Source organism: Pleurodeles waltl, chromosome 1_2, assembly GCF_031143425.1.
Source record: "Pleurodeles waltl isolate 20211129_DDA chromosome 1_2, aPleWal1.hap1.20221129, whole genome shotgun sequence".
NCBI lineage: Eukaryota > Metazoa > Chordata > Amphibia > Caudata > Salamandridae > Pleurodeles > Pleurodeles waltl.
Genome location: NC_090437.1, coordinates 1,163,582,585 through 1,163,606,156, shown reverse-complemented (window position 1 = coordinate 1,163,606,156; position 23,572 = coordinate 1,163,582,585). Strand labels below are relative to the sequence as shown.

Here is a 23,572-nt window from a genome sequence, read left to right as displayed (position 1 = left end):
TTAACTTACCCCACCTTCCTATAACTGTAACTCTTAATCCTAAACAACTATTCTATGATCAACTACTTCTTAATCTTAATTTACTGCCTACCCCCATTTCCTGTGTTTTACCAAGGTAAATTGAACACCATGTTCTGTAGCCTACTGTAAAAACTTTCCATGCCACTGCTACACACCTGTCTGAAGCGAAGAATTAGAACAACCAAACCCCATGCACACCTGTCCCACAAAAACGGTCCCACAGCACCTCACGGATCTTAGTGTACCCAGCCTGACAAAATTAAAGGATGGGAAGGAGGGGGTAAAACTGACAGCACTGCACTACTGGTCAGCCACCAGGCCACCAAAATTAAAATGGTGGCCTGAATAGCCCACGAAAGCTCACTTAACAGGAAATTTGACTACCATAGGCTCCAAAGTAGTCCAAAATCCCGGGACCCTTTCTTAAAGGGGCAGACCTAGCTACGTTCGCTGCGCAAAACTTCCCCCAACCATCCCCCCATTACCCAATCTGGAAGATGAAGTGAGTGTCAGAGGTCCTCTTTCTACTTGTCGAGCTGAGTTTGGGGGAGGGGGTGTCTGTAAATGCACACAAATTGCAGTGCGTCGTCTCCATAAGTGTTTCCATTCCGTGCCAAGGTGTTTGACATTTCCAGGTGCTGATATTTACTGTGTTGTAAATGGCACAGTTTAAACGTGGAGTTGGTGGCTGTGTAACTGTATGCTGGGGGCTCATTTGTACAGATAATCATGCCATTGTGTGCACTGTGTGCCCTGTATGCTTTCAATGTCTGTTTGCCATATCGTATGTCCAATGGCGTGCGTATATGTAACGTTTATATGTGAAGTGAACGAATGCCAGAATAAATTCGAATGTGTGGCTGCAGTATGGTTGGTGTTTGTTTTTAATGGTGCAGGCAGCATATGAAAGCCAGACCGTTTGGCCTTGTCAGTGCGTTTCGTAATCTCTCCGTTCATCAAGAAGTCCACTCTTTAAAGACCTTTCTTTAAATTAGTTATCAGCAACCCTCAGTGTCTGAATAGAATTGAAATTTTCCTCTTCTAATCTCGCTCGAAATGAGTTTGCAATGACGTGTTGGCTCTGTCACCTTTGTCGTGCCCTGAAAGAAAGAAGTGCTTCTGCGGTTGCTCATGGCAACCGAAGAGCAGGAGAGGGAAGCTCAGCGTGAGCAGTGCCACATTTCATCTGTGTGTTTTTCTGTTCATAACTTAACCAGCCAATACAATTTGAATGAGCCGAAAATGACTCCCGGGCATAGCGAGATAAACAAAATATCACAAGTGCTTGGAAGGAATTAGAAGCCTTGTGCGTGCAGGGAGTTCCAGTATTTGGTGTAGTTCACCCCACACTTAATTTAAAATTCACACTCTTGAGTATTGCCCTTACAAATAGAAACAGGATACACTTTATTTTCTCTGGCCTGCACATCTGAGCAGCAGGGCCAGTGTGACCCGTATCCATTTCAGAATGAGGCCCAGTAAAACAGCTGCTCCCGTTCAGGCAGTTTTACTTGTATCGTGTGCTGCTATTGTGTAGCCTTGTGTGCGAATGAGTGTTGAGGTGCTCTTGGGTGAAGGCTACGCATGCTCACGTGTGGTTGGCTCGCTACAGAAAATCCAGGACCTGGAGGCCACACTGTACAACGCCCTGCAGCAGGAGCCGGGGAAGCGCGCGGGCGAGTGCCTGAACGAGGCGCAGCGGGACGACCTGCGGGCGGCGGTGGAGAAGCTGCGGCGGCAGATCCTGAGGCAGAGCCGCGAGTTCGACAGCCAGATCCTGCACGAGCGCATGGAGCTGCTGCAGCAGGCCCAGCAGGTAACACAACAGGAGGCGCATCGCCGGGCAACCGCAGTTCACTGCACCCCCGTGTTATCATTGCACTGAACGCTGCTTTAATTATACCCGTGCTTGAATGAGTCAAACACAGTCTGTTTAATGAGTCCGTTAAAGTGAACTGTAAATTTGACATAATTTACATCTGTACAGAGCTGTTTCTTCTCTACGTCGCCAGGTGTTTCAATTTGAACTACAGTTTTTTTTAAATTATAATTTTATTGCACGAGTTACTACTTATTTATTGCTCTGCCACCGTGCAGTCAGCGAAAGCATTGGCCAGTCACAAGAAATAATGCAGGAAGTGATACTGTACACTTTACAAAACGTGCATGCTGTTTGCACATGTCACGTTAAAAGCAGCCCTCTCAGCTTTCAATGTGAAAATACATGATAGAAAATAGCCCAGACAAAAGAGGTATTTCACCTCTTATTGGCACTTCTGATTATTACCATAAAGTGGGTGTTTTCTGTTTCCGTCAAAAGTCCTGCGATGGCTTCCCAGGTCATGGTACTCAATATTAATTGAAAGTCCAGCCTTTACCTCAAAGGTACCACACCTTACACACTTTCCAAAATCACTGTAGCTAACACAGCATTGTAGTGCATTATTTTTTTTTTTAGTAGAATCCGTTTTCATTCAATTTCAACTCACTTTACATATAAAATGCACACAGCTACCCAGCTTTTCTCTCTTCCGTGTAGTGTTTTTTCCTCTCACCCAACCATCTCTTTCTCTCTTGTATGACCTCTGTGTATTACTTCATGTTACTTTGCATGTCAAGATGAACTAGCGATAAGGCTCATTTCATTCTTTCACCTCCACTGTCAGACTGTCTTGCGAACGATGTTTATGGCTCACCAGTAGTTCATATCCAGTGACCACCCTGCAAAATGTGTTTTCTCTTTCACGAATCTCTTGCCAGATTGGTCCAGAACCCGGCGATGCCGACTGCATGAAGACATATTTTTTGCACACTTTGTCAAAAGTGGTACTCTTGGTCCCAGAATTTGTGACTCAGCTGAGGCAGAGCAATGTATTCTTTCAGCAGGCTCAATGATGAGGGACCTCAACATTTTCTTTTCTTTGTTAGTTTATGAGTAAATTCGCCTATTTCATGACCACATGTTATTTTTAGGTCTGGCGGTAGTGAAGAACTTTAGATTTCACTTAAGTTGTGTTAGTCACTGTTTTCTTCCACCACTATACAATACGACATGGGGCAGCGAGTCAGTTCGCTTCAGTCAATGACTGACTTCACTGTGAATGACTGCATTCTTCCCATTCACGAGGAGCATATCCACACAGAAAGTAGTTCCTCAAATGCCAGGGACAACTAATGCAATGTGTGCTTTTTGAGACCAAAATATTATTTTTGCATTTAGCCAATGTTTTATTTTTAGGTAGACTATAGCCAGCAACGTCTCCAAAAGTAAAGATTTAAACACACACTGACAACACAAAACAAACATTGACAACACCAAAGGGCAGGTGGCTAAGCCAGACCTTATGGTTTTGCCAAAGCTTGTTACTTGCTGTGTGCCCCTAGAAAGGTAAGCCACAGCTGAGCCTATCTATCTTAGTTGGTAACTTGAGGGTCCCAAAAATGCTCCCTGGAAAACCACCACATACAAACCATTCAATTTTTCTAGTTTTGACATTGTATCTGATGGTAATGTTCTGCCCACAATGTGACACAGTGGGGCATGCCATCACCCACTGAGAGTATTATTCATTTACTTTGAATATACCCTTTGCAAATGACTGGGGTAACAACCATTGTAGTACAAGTCAGCTCTCTGGCCTCACAACCTGCACTTTTGTAATGGGCTCTTGAATGGTGCTGCAGGCATCCTACCCCCTCAGGTTGGTTCACATTGTTATTTGGCTGTTCGAGCAGTAGCAGCCTCCCCCCTCAGCGCCTTGAGGCCCTCATCGGTGAGTAGTGCGCGTTAGAAATTCCCTGATTGATTGATTCTATGGTGAAAGATAAGCTTCCAGACGTTTATTGACTTGTTGGGTAGAAATGTATTTTGAAAGTACGATATGTAACACAAGTTTTTGAGAACATTGTCGAAAAAATACTTCTACTTTCTAGATTTCTTACACCCATCACTGAGTTAGATCATATTAAATAGTCATAAGAAAATGCTTTCCTCCTAACCTAAATTAATAGTATGTCTGGATGTAGGTAATGGGTAAACCACATCCTGCATAACAGTTTGTTCCAATCTTTAATGAATGTTGGTACATTTAGTTTGTATGGTGACCTATTTATTCTACACCATCATTTCTTATATATTTGAATTCTCATCTTCATCTTGCAGACTTTCACTGTGAATATGCTCAAATGTTTATTGTTTGCTTTCTTATCATTAATACTAACTCTCACATGTGTCTATAACTTCTCATATCGGTAATGTACCTTAACATGTTCTATATGTGCATTCCATTGTTAGATTCAGTCAAAGTCTAATGTAATTTAAATCTGGGCTAGGTCCCTGATAGCTATGGCACAGAGCAAACAGTCTTAACGTAACAAAAATGTGTAACACATTTAAAAGTACCAAAGCAGTTACAAAGTTGATAACTGTAAGGAAATGCCTCCTTGGCATGGTTACCCCCTGACTTTTTGCCTTTGCTGATGTTAAGTTATGATTTGAAAGTGTACTGGGACCCTGCTAACCAGGCCCCAGCACCAGTGTTCTTTCCCTAAACAGTACCTTTGTCTCCACAATTGGCACAACCCTGGCATCCAGGTAAGTCCCTTGTAACTGGTACCCCTGGTACCAAGGGCCCTGATGCCAGGGAAGGTCTCTAAGGGCTGCAGCATGTCTTATGCCACCCTGGGGACCCCTCACTCAGCACATGCACACTGCCTCACAGCTTGTGTGTGCTGGTGGGGAGAAAATGACTAAGTCGACATGGCACTCACCTCAGAGTGCCATGCCAACCTCACACTGCCTGTGGCATAGGTAAGTCACCCCTCTAGCAGGCTTTACAGCCCTAAGGCAGGGTGCACTATACCACAGGGGAGGGCATAGGTGCATGAGCACTATGCCCCTACAGTGTCTAAGCAAAACTGTAGACATTGTAAGTGCAGGGTAGCCATAAGAGTGTATGGTCTGGGAGTCTGTCAAACACGAACTCCACAGCACCATAATGGCTACACTGAAAACTGGGAACTTTGGTATCAAACTTCTCAGCACAATAAATGCACACTGATTCCAGTGTACACTTTATTGTAAAATACACCCAGAGGGCATCTTAGAGATGCCCCCTGAAAACATACCGACTTCCAGTGTGGGCTGACTAGTTTTTGCCAGCCTGCCACACACCAGACATGTTGCTGGCCACATGGGGAGAGTGCCTTTGTCACTCTGTGGCCAGGACAAAGCCTGTACTGGGTGGAGGTGCTTCTCACCTCCCCCTGCAGGAACTGTACCACCTGGCGGTGAGCCTCAAAGGCTCACCCCCTTTGTTACAGCGCCACAGGGCATCCCAGCTAGTGGAGATGCCCGCCCCTCCGGCCACTGCCCCCACTTTTGGCGGCAAGGGTGGAGGAGATAATGAGGAAAACAAGGAGGAGTCACCCACCAGTCAGGACAGCCCCTAAGGTGTCCTGAACTGAGGTGACTCTTACTTTTAGAAATCCTCCATCTTGCAGATGGAGGATTCCCCCAATAGGATTAGGGATGTGTCCCCCTCCCCACAGGGAGGAGGCACAAGGAGGGTGTAGCCACCCTCAAGGACAGTAGCCATTGGCTACTGCCATCCCAGACCTAAACACACCCCTAAATCGAGTATTTAGGGCCCCCCAGAACCGAGGAAGACAGATTCCTGCAACATAAGACGAAGAAGGACTGCTGACCTGAAGCCCTGCAGAGAAGACGGAGACGACAACTGCTTTGGCCCCAGCCCTACTGACCTGTCTCCCCACTTCGAGAAAAACTGCAACAGCGACGCATCCCACAGGGTCCAGTGACCTCGGAAGCCTCAGAGGACTACCCTGCATCTAAAAGGACCAAAAAGCTCCCGAGAACAGCGGCCCTGTTCAACAAGACTGCAACTTTGCAACAAAGAAGCAACTTTTAAAGACCACACGTTTCCCGCCGGAAGCGTGAGACTTTCCACTCTGCACCCGGCTCGACCTGCGGAAAACCAAAACTAAAGGGAGGACTCACCGACGACTGCGAGCCCGTGAGTAGTCAGAGTTGACCCCCCTGATCCCCCACAGCGACGCCTGCAGAGGAAATCCAGAGGCTCCCCCTGACCGCGACTGCCTGCTTCAAGAAACCTGACGCCTGGAAACCACACTGCACCGCAGCCCCCAGGACCTGAAGGAACCAAACTCCAGTGCAGGAGTGACCCCCGGGCGACCCTCTGCCTAGCCCAGGTGGTGGCTACCCCGAGGAGCCCCCTGTGCCTGCCTCGTTGAAGAGACCCCCGGGTCTCCCATTGATTCCTATTGAAACCCGACGCCTGTTTGCACTCTGCACCCGGCCGCCCCTGTGCCGCTGAGGGTGTACTTTCTGTGCCTGCTTGTGCCCCCCCCCCAGTGCCCTACAAAACCCCCCTGGTTTGCCCTCCGAAGTCGCGGGTACTTACCTGCTGGCAGACTGGAACCGGGGCACCCCTATTTCCATTGAAGCCTATGTGTTTTGGGCACCTCTTTGACCTCTGCACCTGACCGACCCTGAGCTGCTGGTGTGGTAACTTTGGGGTTGCCTTGAACCCCCAACGGTGGGCTACCTTGGACCCAACTTTGAACCCTGTAAGTGTTTTACTTATCTGTGAACTTAACAAATTCTTACCTCCCCCAGGAACTGTTGATTTTTGCAGTGTCCAATTTTAAAATAGCTTATTGCCATTTTTGTCAAAACTGTACATGCGAATTGTGATCATTCAAAGTTCCTAAGATACCTGAGTTAAATACCTTTCATTTAAAGTATTGTTTGTAAATCTTGAACCTGTGGTTCTTAAAATAAACTAAGAAAATATTTTTTTCTATATAAAAACCTATTGGCCTGGAATTTGTCTTTGAGTGTGTGTTCCTCATTTATTGCCTGTGTGTGTACAACACATGCTTAACACTACCCTCTGATAAGCCTACTGCTCAACCACACTACCACAAAATAGAGCATTAGATTATCTCTTTTTGCCACTATCTTACCTCTAAGGGGAACCCTTGGACTCTGTGCACACTATCTCTTACTTTGAGATAGTATATATAGAGCCAACTTCCTACAATAACACACCACAATAAATCCAGTTTGTAGCTGAAGCTTGGAGGTAGACAAGATTAAAAAAAATCTAAATACCAATCCAAAAAGTGGTATTGTCATTCTCCTGAAGAAAATGTCTTCTCTGCACGTGCCAAGGCTGAAATTGTAGCTGCCGCCCTGGTACTGAACGTTGGGTACACAAAGATGGTTGGTCCCATTGGAACTCTGGAGGTTTTGGCTAAAAACGTTTCTAGGTTTGTGCGTCAGTGAGAACAGTACAGCATAATGTCCAACAGTTGGTGACAGTCTCTCTGCCTTTGCTCTGCCAGTAAAAGGGAAAGCCCTACTCCCTCCTCTAAACCATGTTTGGCCTTGAGACAAGAGGTCTGTGTGAGGTTTCTCTCCTCCTCTTCTTCTCCATCTGTGTCCATGAGTAAGGTCCTATCCGTCGAGTCAAAGGGAGGCTTCAGATGGTTGTAATGGATCAGAATGTGTTGGTGTCTGGTGGTACCATGGTCCACCAGGTAGGAGGCATCCCACATCTTCTCCAGTACCATGTAGGGTTAAGCCACTTCTCCTGAAAGACCCTGAAAACACAGACTTCACAACCCACACTGTTTGACCTGACTGGTATTTCACCAAGGTTGTGTTTACTTAATAAACTCATGGCTAGCCTCCAAGTTTTTGTTAGCTCTCTTGATGTAGTCAGCCATGTGGGAACATAGGCCCAGCACACAGTTCGCAGTGTCCTGTTTGGGTTCTCATGGTGAGGTTTTTGCCACCCTTTTCAGATAAGACCTAATGGGCTTCTCACAAGGTGCCCATACAGAAACTCAAACGGGCTGAAGACCACTCCACATAGGCAAGTAAAAGGCATAGGAGTAGAACATTTCACTTCCTATGGAGTTTCTCAGACAACCTCATAATAAAGCCTTTTAGGGTCTTTGCACAAGCCCATTGGCTTGGGGCGATACATATCCTTTAAGTATGCAAACATTAGGTTTGTCTCCTTATCTGAGATTAACTCTTTGGGGAACCCTACTCTGGTGAAGAAACTAAGCAAGGCCCTGGCCACAATGGGCGCAGTTGCCATCCTCAGATGCATGGCTTCAGTTTACCTAGAGGCATGTTCCACCACCACCAGGATGAACCTGCTCCCTGAAGCTGTTTTACCTACCACAGGCAGTGGGATAAGGGAAGCCTTTGGTGGCCCTTTTGTCTTGCCAATGCTTGACAGTGATGCAGGAGCGACAGACCTCCTTCACCTTCAGACATCTGGGACCAGTAAAAGTTGTTTACCAACCTTTCCCAGGTTTTGGTCTGCCCTAATTAGCCAGCTCAGAGGATGGCATGGGCTAAGTTTAGGAGGAATGATCTGTACTAATGGGGGACCACCTGGTTGCTCCAGGTTTTAGGCCCCTAGACCTGTTGTATAAGAGACCCCTTTTGCAGTAGGTCCTCTAGGTTCCACTGGTATCTCCCTGCTCCTGGACTTCAACCTGGTGCTGAAGGCATTTAGGATTTGGGCAGTTTCTCACATTGTGAGTGGCAAAATGTCTCTCTGGAGGTTCCTCCTGCCCCATGCAACTCAGAGAGTTCTGGCGGGTCTCTCAGTGTAGACTCTTCTTCCCCTTCAGGCTCCAGATTCTCTCTCTGGGGGGGTCAGATTCCTTCTGGGCCATGGATTGTTTTCAGACTAGTTTCCCATGCCTCTTGCTGGTTCTCTTGGTCGTGGGAACCTGGGCCGTTGTCCCAGACTCCCTTGAGGCCCCTCTCTGGGCCCTTGTGGCTACACAGACCTGCTCAGGCAGACCCAATCTTTCTGCATGAGTCTTCTTTTCTACCTCATCCCAAGCAGAGGTTTCTAGGTCATTTCCCAACAGACACTCCAGTGGAATAGTAGGTCTCACATCTACCTTTTTTAGGCCAGTAACCCCTCCCCACTCTAAGGTGACCATTACCAAGGGATGAAATCTCACCTCATTGTCAGAATTGACTACCCTGTAGAGGACATCTGCGATAATCTGCACTTAGCAAACCGGCCGGTCCCCCTCTGTGGTCATGCAGGGTCCTGTATCCCTCAGACCCTCTACCCTGGTCCCATTGATGATTGCCAGTTGTCTGTACTTTACCATGCTAGGAAGTAAAGTGGTCAGACATTCAACATCCACCTCAACAATAGAGACTAAGGTGGCTTCAGACCAACCCCTGTTTACCCCTGGTTTGTGGGGCAGCTCCTCTCCAACTGGGAGTGGTACCTGGCTGACTAGAGGGACAAAGGAGGGGGCAGGCCCAGGTGTTAGCTACATCTGCCTGCAACAGGAAGTTAATTTCCTTAGCATTGCCCGGATGGTCATCCTATCAGAGAAACAGAGTACTTCCCCATATCAAAATGCTTAGCTTTAAGAGCATCTTCTCTCCTTATCAGGCTTGTAATACATATTTTAAAAAGTCCAAGGATGAATTGTGTAGCTTTTTCCTATGTGGGGATTACATTATTCAATGTTAATATCTCCTAATGAATTCCCATGGAACATTTAACCCTGTTATGGTGAACATAGCTTTTGTGGATTTGTCACTTGAAAGATGTTTTACACTAAACTTTTAGATGCCCTTCATTTAAATACCATGCACCCAGCCTTACTGGACATTAAGGCCTACTTATGTGTGTACTATTAAATGGAAGGTTCAGACCTAAAATAAAGGGCTATTTTGAGAGGCCAAAATTACAGTTTTGAAAATGCACAGACATGGTACAGTACTAAGCATGCAGTCATGTTTTGCATGGTCACTCTAGTGATGGCACAATGTGTGCTGCAGTCCACTAGTGGCATTTAATCTACAGGTCCCGAGTACACTGTGTACCATAAACGCCATATACTAGGGACTTTCAGGTAAGGTAAATATGTCAATTAGTAGTATAGCCAATATTGAATAAGACGTGTGGTCTTTAAAAGAAACAGAAGCATCAGGCCACACAAAATGGAAGTGATCAAGCAAAAGAAGTATTTTCTTACAGTCCCACTTTTAAATACCATGCATTAGTAGTATAGCCAATATTGACATGTTTTAGGGGTCAGAGTACCAGTGCAGGGAGTCAAAGAAACAGTAGCCTCAGGCCACACAACATGGAGGTGATCATGCAAAAGAAGTATTTTCTTACAGTCCCACTTTTAAATACCATGCACCATACCTCTTGGGCTACAAGACCTACATGGGGTTATTTATTAACATTAACAAGCATTGGTAAATGCATTAGGTTTTGCCTAGGTAATTAATAACTTTTTTGTTGTTGCGAGTTTTAGCTTGGTGAGCAGGTGTAAAACTGATACGATTCAAAAAGAGGGTAAAGTCCCACTCAAAAAAGTTCTTGAGGTTTTCAAATGATACATTTATTTCATTGTTATACAGGCGTTTTGATTCCAAAGGTTCAAAGGGTCACTTGTTTTCGAAACAAAGGCAAAATCCAAAGTAATAACAAGAAGGAGAATCAGCCAACACGTGTTTCGCCCCCTCTGGCTATATAAGCACATTCGGGACAGAGGCGCGAGGATCGTGCTGCCTCCAGTGCCCCTGAATCAAAAGAAAGGAGCTGGGCCGCTCCTATTGTGCCCCCGGGTGACGTGCGCGTTACGGAGTGCCCCCGGGGCACACAACAGCCCCAACCCTCCCAGCTGCCTCCCTCGAGGACAGCAGTGCCGCTTGCCCAACAGATCAGGTGCGGCCACAGGAGGGAGCAGACCAGGAGCCATTACGGAGGCCCCTGCTCCCTCTACCCCCTTTGGGCAGCCGCACCACAGACAAGGGCGGCTTCCGCCCTAAACCAGCAGGATGCGGGGGATAAAGGGAGTTCCCTTTCCCCCCCGGTCACTGCGCTAGGGGCGCGATTGCCCCGACTACCCTGAAACTTTGGCCCCCAAAGATCCCGGGTCCCCAGAGGTGCTCATACTAACATGCAAGAGAGAGGGTGCTGTTCTCCCTTCTCCGCCACAGACACCGTGTGGCCCCCGTGTTGTGCACAGGAGCGCCGGGGGCCCCCGTGGTCATCTCCAGGCACTGGAAGTGCCTTTTCCCACCAGCCAACAGGTACTCTCTAGAGACTCTAGGCTCAAGGAGCCTACTATAGATGTACAGATGTTTGCTATTGCATACCTGTTTACTGGTGATACATATATGTGCTAATGTTCCTTTTCTGGCATGTCTAGCTGATATGTATGCATATGACTTGTGGTATATTCTCTAATGTTCCTTTCATGGGTAGGAATTGTTCATGACAAGTGCATATACCTTTTTCCTATACTTCTTGACTACTGCTTATGTTGCAGAATCCTGAGTACTTACGTGTTCTAATGTGACAACTGCATATTCGTGCAGAGTATTAGTAACTTGTGTAACCCTCTGACAACTGCTAAGGTAGCAGGGTATTACTTACGTGTAATGTTGGTCTAATTATGTTTTGAGAAATACAGATTATTTTTACATAGCTCAGTGTTGTGTTTACTTTGTGGTGTGTATTTTGCGTCATGTGTGTTGTGTGTTGTGCAAACGCTTTACACATTGCCTCTTGGTTAAGCCTGACTGCTCGTGCCAAGCTACCAAGGGGGTGAGCAGGAGTTATCTTGGACGTGTAACTCCCAAGCCCTGACTAGAGTGGGTAGGTTCTCCCTGGCTGAGGTGCATACCCTAGCCAACCAGAAACCCCATTTCTAACACGTACTCTCTGTGGGACACTGTAGAGGCAAACCCGATTAGCGCAGGCAAAATAGAGAGAATGCAGAGGATAGGAGGTGTGGGTGGGTGAAAAGTGAGAGTGTTTTAGGAGGAAGGACTGGGCAGAGGGGGAGAGAGGTAGGACAGAGATAAACAAGAGGAAAAATAGTAAACCAAAGTGTGTGTGGTACAAAAGTGATAGCAAACGAATGCACTATTTCAAAGGGAGAGAGAAAGGGATAAATAACAGGAAAATCAGCAAAGGTACGCACGAGAGAAGGAGGGACTGAGGAAGGAAGCAAGAAGATAAGTAATGATTTAAGAAAAAAGAAAGGGAGGATCAGCAAACAAGTAAAAAATCAAAGAGAAAAGAAATGTGTAGGTGAAACCTAATGATGTATTCTGTGGCCTCCAACAGGCACTGTGCACCGTTAAAAAAATAAATGATTTCTAGCAATTCTGCATTCTTCATTGTGATACAATCAAAACATGCAATCACACTTATAAACTTTGTAAAGACTTCAGTTGCGTAGCACCGGCCAGGTTTGCTGCACAACCACATGATTACAAGCAGGTGAGGTGTCAGCAGATATTAATATAGACAAGCAACAGTGGTGAACACATGGAGCCGTAGTACATTATTTTCAATAGCAGGTCTGCTCATCTGAGTTACAGCCTTGGTGGGCCAGGGGTGCCCAGCTAGCAAGCCTGAGTGATACAGCCTGGGCAGCTATTTAGAGCCAAGAAGAAATAACAGATACAGAACACCACAGTACAAATGATTGCCAGATATTTGGACTGGCGTAATCTTACAAGATTTCCAGTAATTCACATTACACTTGTTACGCAAAATATATGTTCGGCAGTGACGCTGTGCCGAGTGTGCACTTTTTTAAGTGGCTGGATGCGAGATGGAGAAGTGAGGGAAGAGAGAAAAGTCATCGTTTGTAAAATTATTGTTGAACAAATGAAGCCTAGATAGCTCCCACATTGATCCCCACTCAGTGCGATGCATTATACCCTGGCTTGTGTTCTTTGTGGATTATGAATATTCCTAATAAATCTGTTTGCTCAGAAACAGACCTGGCAATCTGAAAATCCGGTAGACTAGTCCAGCAATGATCGTGGTCCATAAAACATGTCATGCTGGTAGAAAGGCAAAATGCTACAAAACGAACATTCATTAGGATAGTCGCTATACATGTCAAAGAACACGAAAAACAAAAGCGGCATAATGTGCAAAGGGTGTGAGCACAAAGCATACTCAAGATGAAAAGGCAACATGTCAAAAAATTAACGTTCATGAGAATAGTTGCTAATCAAGTAAATCAATGCAAAAAGTAAAAGCGACATAGTATGGAAAGGGCGAGAACAGAAAATACATTTAAGGAATCATATTGTTGCCAAGTCCATCTACACGACAGGCAATGAAGTTGTGTAGTTACGATATGTACAACAAATCAACACGTATAGCATAAATAGGATAGTGCACTTAAGGTAGCCCCCAGTGACAACACATAGTTCACCACTTATCGATAAATAAGTGTTCTATAATGGCAAAATGCCAAGTCCACAGAAAAAACATTGCATGGACAAACCAACCTTACCCTCAGTAGAAGAATCAGCGTACAGAAATAACAAAAAGGGAACGCATTCTTAAAGGCATAGTAGGGGTATCTCATAAACATCGTGTAGGAAGTTTGCTCTGTATGTACTATTTCAAAGTAAGAAATAGCATGCACAGAGTCCAAGGGTTCCCCTTAGAGGTAAGATAGTGGCAAAAAGAGATAATTCTAATGCTCTATTTTGTGGTAGTGTGGTCGAGCAGTAGGCTTATCAGAGGGTAGTGTTAAGCATTTGTTGTACACACACAGGCAATAAATGAGGAACACACACTCAAAGATAATTCCAGGCCAATGGGTTTTTGTTTAGAAAAATATCTTTTCTTAGTTTATTTTAAGAACCACAGGTTCAATATTTACAAGTAATACTTCAAATGAAAGGTATTTCACTTAGGTTACTTAGGAACTTTGAATCAGCAAAATAGCATATACAGTTTTCACAAAAATGGCAATAAGCTATTTTAAAACTAGACACTGCAATTTTCAACAGTTCCTGGGGGAGGTAAGTGTTTGTTAGTTTTGCAGGTAAGTAAACCACCTACAGGGTTCAAAGTTGGGTCCAAGGTAGCCCACCGTTGGGGGTTCAGGGCAACCCCAAAGTTACCACACCAGCAGCTCAGGGCCGGTCAGGTGCAGAGGTCAAAGTGGTGCCCAAAACACATAGGCTTCAATGGGAATAGGGGTGCCCCGGTTCCAGTCTGCCAGCAGGTAAGTACCCGCATCTTCGGAGGGCAGACCAGGGGGGTTTTGTAGGGCACCGGGGGGGACACAAGCAGGCACAGAAAGTACACCCTCAGCAGCACAGGGGTGGCCGGGTGCAGAGTGCAAACAGGCGGTGGGTTTTGTATTGAAAGCAATGGGGAGACCCGGGGGGGTCTCTTCAATGATGCAGGCAGGCACAGGGGGGGCTCCTCGGGGTGGCCACCACCTGGGCTAGGCAGAGGGTCACCTGGGGGTCGCTCCTGCACTGGAGTTCGGTTCCTTCAGGCCCTGGGGGCTGCGGGTGCAGTGTTGGTTCCAGGCGTCAGGTCCCTTGTTACATGCAGTCGCGGTCAGGGGGAGCCTCTGGATTTCCTCTGCAGGTGTCGCTGTGGGGACTCAGGGGGGTCGTCTCTGGCTATTCACGGGCTCACAGTCGCCGGGGAGTCCTCCTTGTAGTGTTGGTTTTCCGCAGGTCGAGCCGGGGGCGTCGGGTGCAGAGTGGAAAGTCTCACGCTTCCGGCGGGAAACGTGAAGTCATTAAAGTTGTTTCTTTGTTGCAAGAAAGTTGCAGGTTGTTGAACAGGGCCGCTATTCATGGGAGTTTCTTGGTCCTTGGTTGCAGGGCAGTCCTCCGATGCTTCAGAGGCCGCTGATGCCTGTTGGATGCGTCGCTGTTGCAGTTTTCTTCGAAGTTGGAAGACAGGCCGGTAGGGCTGGGGCCAAAGCAGTTGTCGTCTCCGTCTTCACTGCAGGGCTTCAGGTCAGCAGTCCTTCTTCTTGTTAAGGTTGCAGGAATCTATCTTCCTCGGTTCTGGGAGCCCCTAAATATTCAATTTAGGGGTGTGTTTAGGTCTGGGAGGGCAGTAGCCAATGGCTACTGGCCCTGAGGGTGGCTACACCCTCTTTGTGCCTCCTCCCTGTGGGGAGGGCGGCACATCCCTAATCCTATTGGGGGAATCCTCCTTCTACAAGATGGAGGATTTCTAAAAGTAAGAGTCACCTCAGCTCAGGACACCTTAGGGGCTGTCCTGACTGGTGGGTGACTCCTCCTTGTTTTCCTCATTATCTCCTCCAGCCTTGCCGCCAAAAGTGGGGGCAGTGGCCGGAGGGGCGGGCGTTTCCACTAGCTGGGATGCCCTGTGGTGCTGTAACAAAGGGGGTGAGCCTTTGAGGCTCACCGCCAGGCGTTACAGCTCCTGCAGGGGGAGGTGAGAAGCACCTCCACCCAGTACAGGCTTTGTTCCTGGCCACAGAGTGACAAAGGCACTCTCCCCATGTGGCCAGCAACATGTCTGGTGTGTGGCAGGCTGGCAAAAACTAGTCAGCCCACACTGGAAGTTGGGTATGTTTTTAGGGGGCATCTCTAAGATGCCCTCTGGGTGTATTTTTACAATAAAGTGCACACTGGCATCAGTGTGCATTTATTGTGCTCAGAAGTTTGATACCAAACTTCCCAGTTTTCAGTGCAGCCATTATGGTGCTGTGGAGTTTGTGTTTGACAGACTCCCAGACCATATACTCTTATGGCTACCCTACACTTACAATGTCTAAGGTTTGGCTTAGACACTGTAGGGACACAGTGCTCATGCACATATGCCCTTACCTGTGGTATAGTGCACCCTGCCTTAGGGCTGTAAGGCCTGCTAGAGGAGTGACTTACCTATGCCACGGGCAGTGGGTTGTGGGCATGGCATGTTGACTTAGTCTTTTTCTCCCCACCAGCACACACAAGCTGTGAGGCAGTGTGCATCTGCTGAGTGAGGGGTCCCCAGAGTAGCACAATACATGCTGCAGCCCTTAGAGACCTTCCCTGGCCACAGGGCCCTTGGTACCAGGGGTATCATTTACAAGGGACTTATTTGTGTGCCAGGGCTGTGCCAATTGTGGAGACTAAGGTACAGTTTAGGGAAAGAACACTGGTGCTGGGGCCTGGTTAGCATGGTCCCAGCACACTTTCAATCATAACTAGCATCAACAAAAGGCAAAAAGTTAGGGGGTAACCATACCAACAGTGGCGTTTTGCTACAAACATGCTTCTACAAATGTGACAATTCAGACTATTCCAAGCCTATAAGAATGGCTTGGGCGGCAGGCATTAGTCATTTTTAATGTATATTGAATTCATAAGTAACTGTTGTTGTGGTCATCTCTAAATTAGCCAGACAGCGCCACATTGTGGCAGACTGTCACAAGCACTGGTGTTGACATTTAAGTGCTAGTGTCGAGAACTGGAAACCACCGGCTCCAATTAAGAACTGTTTACCTTACCCACCTCACTCTGTGACCAGTTCACTCACTGACTCTCAGCCCTGGGCACTTCAGGGCTTAAAACTGAAGCACCCAGGTCTTAGTGTATAAGTGATGCTCCCCCCTCATCATTAGGGGGAGGACGTTGCAATGTTTTGCTGGGCTGAGAATGTCACGCCCACCGGAATGTGAATTTTTCAGCTCAGAATGTTCAGCTCAGGCTGCCAGACATGTACAAATTTAGCCACATCTACAGGACCTGGCTACATGCCTTGAACATAAAGAGTTGCTGCCAGGCAATTGTTCAGCCTGATAGACACTCTTCATGTCTGTAGAAAGGTTTAGGGGGGGCCTCAGTCCTTAAAGATGTGCTGCTGCTTCTTCTGAGGGAAAAATACTCCAAATTATACTCAGATACACAAGTATTGCGAAAGTCCCCATTTTCATGTGAAAGCACATCTTGGGAAGAACTTGAAAACCTCAGTGTATTTCTCAGACCCTTTCAGAGAAACATTTTCAACCTTGTACATTCCTAAACTTCCTAATCTCGATCCACTCAATTATCGCTAAAGGCTCTAATTTATGTCAAATAGCGCTCACAGTGGCAACTTTTTCATAGACAGTTGGGGGCCATATGTACGAAAGCTTTTTCCCATAGACACAGAATGGGTAAAATCCTTTGGTACATCTGGCCCCTGGTGACTTGTTTCCTAAAATGCTGCACGTTTACGTTTTTTAATGATGCTATTTAGTTTGTTTGCAAGACCAAAAGGAAAAGCTGTAACATGTCACAAGAACCAACACGTTTTGCTGATCTTCTAGGAGGTGAGACAAATGACTTTTAGCTGCCATCCCCTAAATATAAGATGCATGCCATGCTTTATAAGTAGGGCAAATTTTTTTTACTGATTTAGTAAACAGGTTAGGCTGATAATTCAAGCAAACAGATTACTCTATAAAAGTGGTGTCAACGAACAAAACACGTGTTTTTAAATAAAATGTAGTCAGTGTGTGTGATGGCACTACCTGGTCGCAAACTAAATCATCTTAAAAGAGAAAGCCACTTATTTTTTTAATCCAATTTTCTAAACAAGCCACAATGTCTGAACGCTAAAGAAATATCTGAGTAAGCAAATGTTCTTCGCCGAAAGCGGTGTAAAAGGCGCCAGTATTGTTTTGAATTTAGTAGCACGATAAATAAAATGTCTTACCGGAGACAGAGATGAGAAGTTGCGAGTGCTCCCGTGCGCGCGGGCCATCGACCTTGAATAGAACGCCCGGTCATCCAGTGATGAGGGGCTGATGAAGTCACATCCTATTTGCATATCTCATATCTAGAATTCGTTATAGCTCAAGGACAGTTTGCCTGTATCTCACATGTTTACTGCAGATCTAGTGAAACATTTCTCACATCTTAGTGCTAAGAATTTAATGGGCTTAACAAGTCTCCCAGCTGAGGCTTTCTGCTACAATTACCAAATTGTTTTCTTGGATTGCTGCAGAATGAAAATCCGGTTAGGATGCATGTGGAATCATAAGCTGATTTTGAAAGCGTCGTCTAACGCTCTGAGCTGTTACAAATGTTTTAGCTGCCGCGAGACAATCTCATTTGCCGGCTACCAGATTCGCAGGATGTTCCTTAGTTGATACATCACTGAAGCACAAAGGTTACGCGACTGAACACACTCCAAGAAAAATAAGAGCGGCAACACTAAACGTAACACGCATTTGCAATGCAATGGGTTTCGCATTTGCTCGAGTTAGAGCTATTAGGGTTGTAAACTCCTAACCGGACCTTTGTTGACACATAAACTGAAAATTAAAACAGTTTCACATAAGCGAGTCCATTCACAGCGCCACAGCCGCCATGAGCATCAGCGTGAAGGGACACACAAATGGAAAAAGAAGTTAGCTCGCAGTCAAATTTATCAGCAAAAGTGCAATGAGCCATATAACAGGGGCGATGACCAAGGCAGTAACAAAACCTTCCCAAGGAGGGACAAAGGTAAACCATTTAACAATGTCATCAAAGGATTTTTGAAGGGCAAGCCCACTAACGAGTGGTATTGATGGGTGGGTGTTGTTAAAACTCTAGATTCATACCAACACGCGCAGCGCTGCTGTGCTTGACCTGAAAATACAGCATCTCACATGACCCAGAACAAGCCAGGCCAGTCACCAGTAATCTCCCAATGAAAGGCAGGCTCTAGTCTTAGCTATGTATAAAAATCTATCCCAAGTAGGTCACTTCATAATACTTTTTGTGGACATAACTTCAACGTGGGTCTACAAAAATCACAATTTGTGTAAATGGAATGTGCTAGTGGAGATTTTGCAGGTTTTTTTAGTGGGCAGTTTGCTATGAAAGGAAACACAAGAATTCCCAAAACAAGGGAGGGGAATGGGTAGTCATTCGTAAATTGCTGGACACCAACAATGTTGAGTAGGGCAGGTTCAGGGTTTGGAACAGGACTGGAAAAGGCTGCACTCGGTGGGGCTCCGGACATCCTCTGTGTCCCATGCAGAGAGCACCTGTGTACTCTTGTGTATGGAGTGTAAATGGTTGTGTGCTGGATGCGCACGTGAGCAGGAAGCCTTACATGTTGAATAAAGAGTGCCTACTAAGCCTTGTCTGCTCCACATCAGTGTGTAGCTTCTGGTAGTTGGGTACCATGACGGGCTGATTTTGGAACTCGTTGAGGAAACTGGAGGTTAATGGGTGGGTACCAGCCAAGAGGTGAGTTTAAGAGGCTGAGGTTGGCATGGTGACCAGATCCTAGAGGACTGGAGCAATACAGAAGTTCAGCTTATAAAGGCAGATGCTGCATCCTGTGCAGCTCCTGAAAGCCCCTTTCTTGAGGCCTAGTGCATGAGGATGGGGGAGGTTTATTGCTTACTGATAGATTTACCTCCTATTATAAGCAGGCAATGCCAACAGTGTCCTTATTAACCTATCTAATCTCTTAAATTAATTTATAGCCCACATGGTATAGAAGCTATGGTCAGTTACCCACTCAGTTTATTTGTACGGATGCACTCCATTTTTTTCTGAGAAATGATGGTGAAGAGCCAGGTGTGTGGTCTTGAGAAGGGCTGGCCCTCCCAGCGTGGACTGAATTGGGGAATTTGCGCCGTCTGTAGGTTCCCTCATTGTCTTCCTCTTTCATAAACATGCCTGCACCAGTGGCCTGCAGATCTCCCCCATTGTTAGGTTTCACTACTCACCTTCCAGTACCTGTGAAAGATTGTACAACACACATGGGTGCTGTGGCAATTAATGCCAGGCAATCTGCTAAACAATGGAAATTCATGTCTGCTCCTTTCTGATTGTTCTAAACTGCCAAGAATACTGGCCAATTTGAGTCCACAACCACTGGATTTTAGAAGGCTGACCTCACTGGCGTCTACTGCTTTTTCTGTTCTCTTCTTCTGATATAATCCAAAGACAGGATGCTAGCCTCAATCATGCTCCACGAACATGTATGTGCTGCTTGTTCAAATCAATTCAGAGACTGTGAGAGACTATTCCAAGCCTACTCTAGTTTTTTAATGTTATTTTTTATTAGTGCATGAAAAGTTGTCAATAGTACAATATGTGAATTATGATGTATGGCCCAACATGCAGGTGGGCAATAGTTCATAGCAATATCAAAGCATGAAGCATCATTCACACAGATAGTACAGTAATGTAAATCCAACAAACCCCTAAGGGCTTCATGGGATGACACTTATCACACAGGAACACCGCCTTTTATTTGAAACTACAGTAACTCTTCCATGGGCCCGACACTTTCTGGAATTTATGCAGGCGTGCCTCTCCCTTCATATATGAACCATTTGGTTTCCATGCACCTGTCCATATCCGCACTCAATTTTTCCGTTTGGGGTTTGTTTGGGACCCCCATCGTTGTGCAGTAGTTCATCGGACTACCACCAACTGAAAGTTGCAAAACTGATGCTGATACCGGTTGCCCTTCGGATCACCCCATACGCCCAGGATAGAAAGTTTTCTGTTTGGAGACAGCGACAGCCCTGCAACCACTGCTAGGGTCTTCACCAATCCCCTCAAGTATGACTGTCAGACAGGACAGTCCCACAAGGTATTTAGAAATGTTCCACTTGTCCACATCCCTGGAGACACCAGTCCTAGCCATAAGCATTATGAAAGACATATGCTAGCATTATGCAAGACACCACTTTGTTCACAACCTCTCAGAGACCCAAAAGCGCCTCAGTCCATTTGTAATTGAAGGCCTCCACGGTGTCCAGTAGATTACTTATGGGTTTTCTCTGGATCAGGGATACTGCTTTGTGCCTCAGGGGCTCTTCAGGCAGTCTGTCTTCCAGTAGTTTGGAGTGCCCTCAGGACATCTCTAGAAAGGCCACCGTTTGACCTGGCATCCTTGGTGGGGGTTCCCCAGTCTTTTTGCCTCTTCCTCCTGTATTTTTGACTGTGTGGTGGATTTCATTTTTGTTGGTTTTGGTACTCTTGGCACTTTAACACTGGTGATGAGTGTTAAAGTGCAAGTGCTCCCTGTGTAAATTGTTCTTATGATTGGTTATCCATGATTGGTATATTTGATTTATTAGTAAGCCCCTAGTATAGTGCACCATGTGTGTCCCGGGCCTGTAAATCAAATGCTATTACTGGGCCTGCAGCACTGGATGTGCAACCCACATGAGTAGCCTTGTAAACATCTCCCAGACCTGCCATTGCAGTGTCTGTGTGTGCAGTTTTAAACTGCTGTGATGACCTGGTAAGTGCACCTACTTGCCAGGCCCAAACCTTCCCTTTTTATACATGTAAAGCATTCCTAAGGTAGGCCCAAGGTAGGCCCATGGACAGGTGCAGTGTATTTAAAATGTAGGACATGTACTAGTGTGTTTTACATGTCCTGATAGTGGAATACTGCCAGATTCGGTTTTCACTATTGCAAGGCCCATCCCTTCCATAGGTTAACATGGGGATTGCCTTGAAATATCTTTTAAGTGTAATTTACTATTGGGAACGGAAACAGATTTGGAGTTTGGGGTCTCTGAACTCACAATGTAAAAATACATCTTTTAGTGAAGGTGGATTTTAACTTGTGTGTTTGCAAATGCCACTTCTAGAAGGTGGGCATTTTCTTGCTTAACCATTCTGTGCCTCTACCTGGCTGTGGAATACACGTCTGGATCAGGATGATGGTTGGACTGGTTGTGAATTCACTCTTGACAGTCACACAAAGGGAGCTGAAGTGTGTCCTGCATATCCTGATGGGTCTTCCTGGGCTAGAGTGGTGGGAGGAGTGGGCACTTGCACCTGATTAGGGTTGTGCTTGTCCCTATACAATACACTCTCCAACCCCCTAGAGTGTGTCTGGGACCAGGGCAGGAAAGGCAGGGTCTTGTGCACTACAAAGACTTTCTTTTGAAGGTTGCCAATTCAAAGGCAGGAATGAGGAAGTATTGGACTCAAAACACCAGACTTGTAGCACAGTTCTGGATCAAGAGAAGACCCTCCCAAGAAGTCGAGCTCTGAGGAGGACTACTGCCCCTTGACTGAGTGTGCTTTGCTGGGTTAACCTGCAGTTGTTGCTTCTGCTTTGGAGAGGACAAAGACTGGACTTTGCTGTGTATCATGCTTGTGAACTTTCTCCAAGGACTTGGACTGAGCTTGCCTCCTGTTAAGATGTCTCAGGGACATCAAAAACTTCAATTGCCAGACCTTGGTTCTCGTGCTGAGGACCCTGACTTGCCAAGAGGTGCCCACTCCAGTTCCTGGGCCCTTGGGAGTGAAATCTGGCATAAAACAAGAAGAGACAGGCACATTGACTCCAGAATCGGCACCCCTGCCTGACTCCGCCCTGCTGCAGGCACCCAAAGCTATGGTCCCCGCAAAAGTGTGACAACTCCGACCGGCAACGCATGCCCGACACCGAGAAGCGCCTCTGAAGTCCTGCAATATCATGAGTCCTGTGTGCTGTGCCACTGATGTCCGTGACACCTGACTCTGCCGCTGCATCTGTGGCCCCGTGGTGTGACCGCAACACTGAGAGGTTGCCCCATCACGTCTTGACCCGCTGGACTTATCGACCCGGCCGGCTCGTAAGGATCCGATGCCTCACTGCCGACTCACCTCTGATTCCTCCTTAAGGAACCGATGCCTCACCTTCCTTGCGGAGGAGGAAGGAACCAACGCCTCACCTCCTGCATAGCAGTACAGAGCTGATGCCACATCGGCTCCAGCAAGGCCTCACCTCCCCGACTCTGTGCCATGTCTTTGACTGTGCCTCGTTTCTAAGGTACTGTACCTGGGGCCCGTGCAACTCTGTGACTGGCGCTGCACTCCCTTGCGGGTAGCGTTGGACTGTTGGGAACGACTCCTTCACAACGCTGTGATACCACCATTGGAATTAGTGTGTTCCTAAGCATTTTATTGGGATTTAATCTTTTAAAATTCAGATCTTTGCTTGTGTATGTTGGATTTTTTTCGTTTTGGACTTGTTTTACTTAGATAAATATTAGCTATTTTTCTAAATTGGTGTGGTGTACATTTGTCTTGTTTTCACTGCGATGCTGTGTGTGTGTATACAAATACTTAACGCATTGCCTCTGAGATAAGCCTGACTGCTTGTTACAAGCTACCAAGGGGGTGAGCAGAGATTATGTTAGGAGTGTGCCTCTCTTGCCCTGACTAGAGTGAGAGTTCCTACGTCCACAGGGTGTAAACTGACTGCCAACTAGAGACCCCATTTCTAACAGGCATCTCCGAGGCTATAGTAATGGAAGACCTCTCCCTTGGTTATCTGATATATCTCTCTGAGCACTTGAAATGTCTTCATGGCCTTACACATCTGTATGTCCTTTACAGTACTAATCCATATTAGGTCCCAGCGCTCAAAGCCAAATAGGGTGTGCACCTCTGGTAACCTCCAAGAGTTCCACAACTGTGTTCTTACTGTTAGGGTCGCAGACCACCCCATCTGATGAAGCGCCTTATCCCAAACCTGTAGCCTTACCCTAATACACATTGGTCAATTCAATCTGCTTTTGTACCCCATGCCTATTCTAGGGTCATCCTAAACACTTGGGTGTCATCTCATTTACTGCCATGACCTTACGTCATATTTTCCACTTTTTTATGATTTCTGGGTGGTGTTTCATCGCTTGCTGTATTCTTTGTCAGGGGATGAGGCACAAGGTACCACCCTGCTTGGTATTGTAGTTA

The 23,572-nt window shown here is 46.3% G+C and overlaps 1 protein-coding gene and 1 long non-coding RNA gene across 10 annotated transcripts in view; one reads left to right on the top strand and one right to left on the bottom strand.

Annotated features, from left to right (window-relative positions):
• Window positions 1–17,841, bottom strand: part of LOC138249073 (uncharacterized) — a 181,502-nt gene extending 163,661 nt beyond the window's left edge. For both annotated transcript variants that reach the window (XR_011194702.1, XR_011194699.1), the window contains exon 1: window positions 17,574–17,841. This is a non-coding gene — a long non-coding RNA (uncharacterized lncRNA). The remainder of the gene's footprint in view (window positions 1–17,573) is intronic.
• The window catches only part of JAKMIP1 (janus kinase and microtubule interacting protein 1), a 1,798,968-nt gene that overhangs the window by 1,738,827 nt on the left and 36,569 nt on the right, over window positions 1–23,572 (top strand). For all 8 annotated transcript variants that reach the window (XM_069203057.1, XM_069203080.1, XM_069203046.1 and 5 more), the window contains one exon: window positions 1,634–1,837. In XM_069203057.1, coding sequence (XP_069059158.1) covers window positions 1,634–1,837 — 204 coding nt within the window. The remainder of the gene's footprint in view (window positions 1–1,633; window positions 1,838–23,572) is intronic.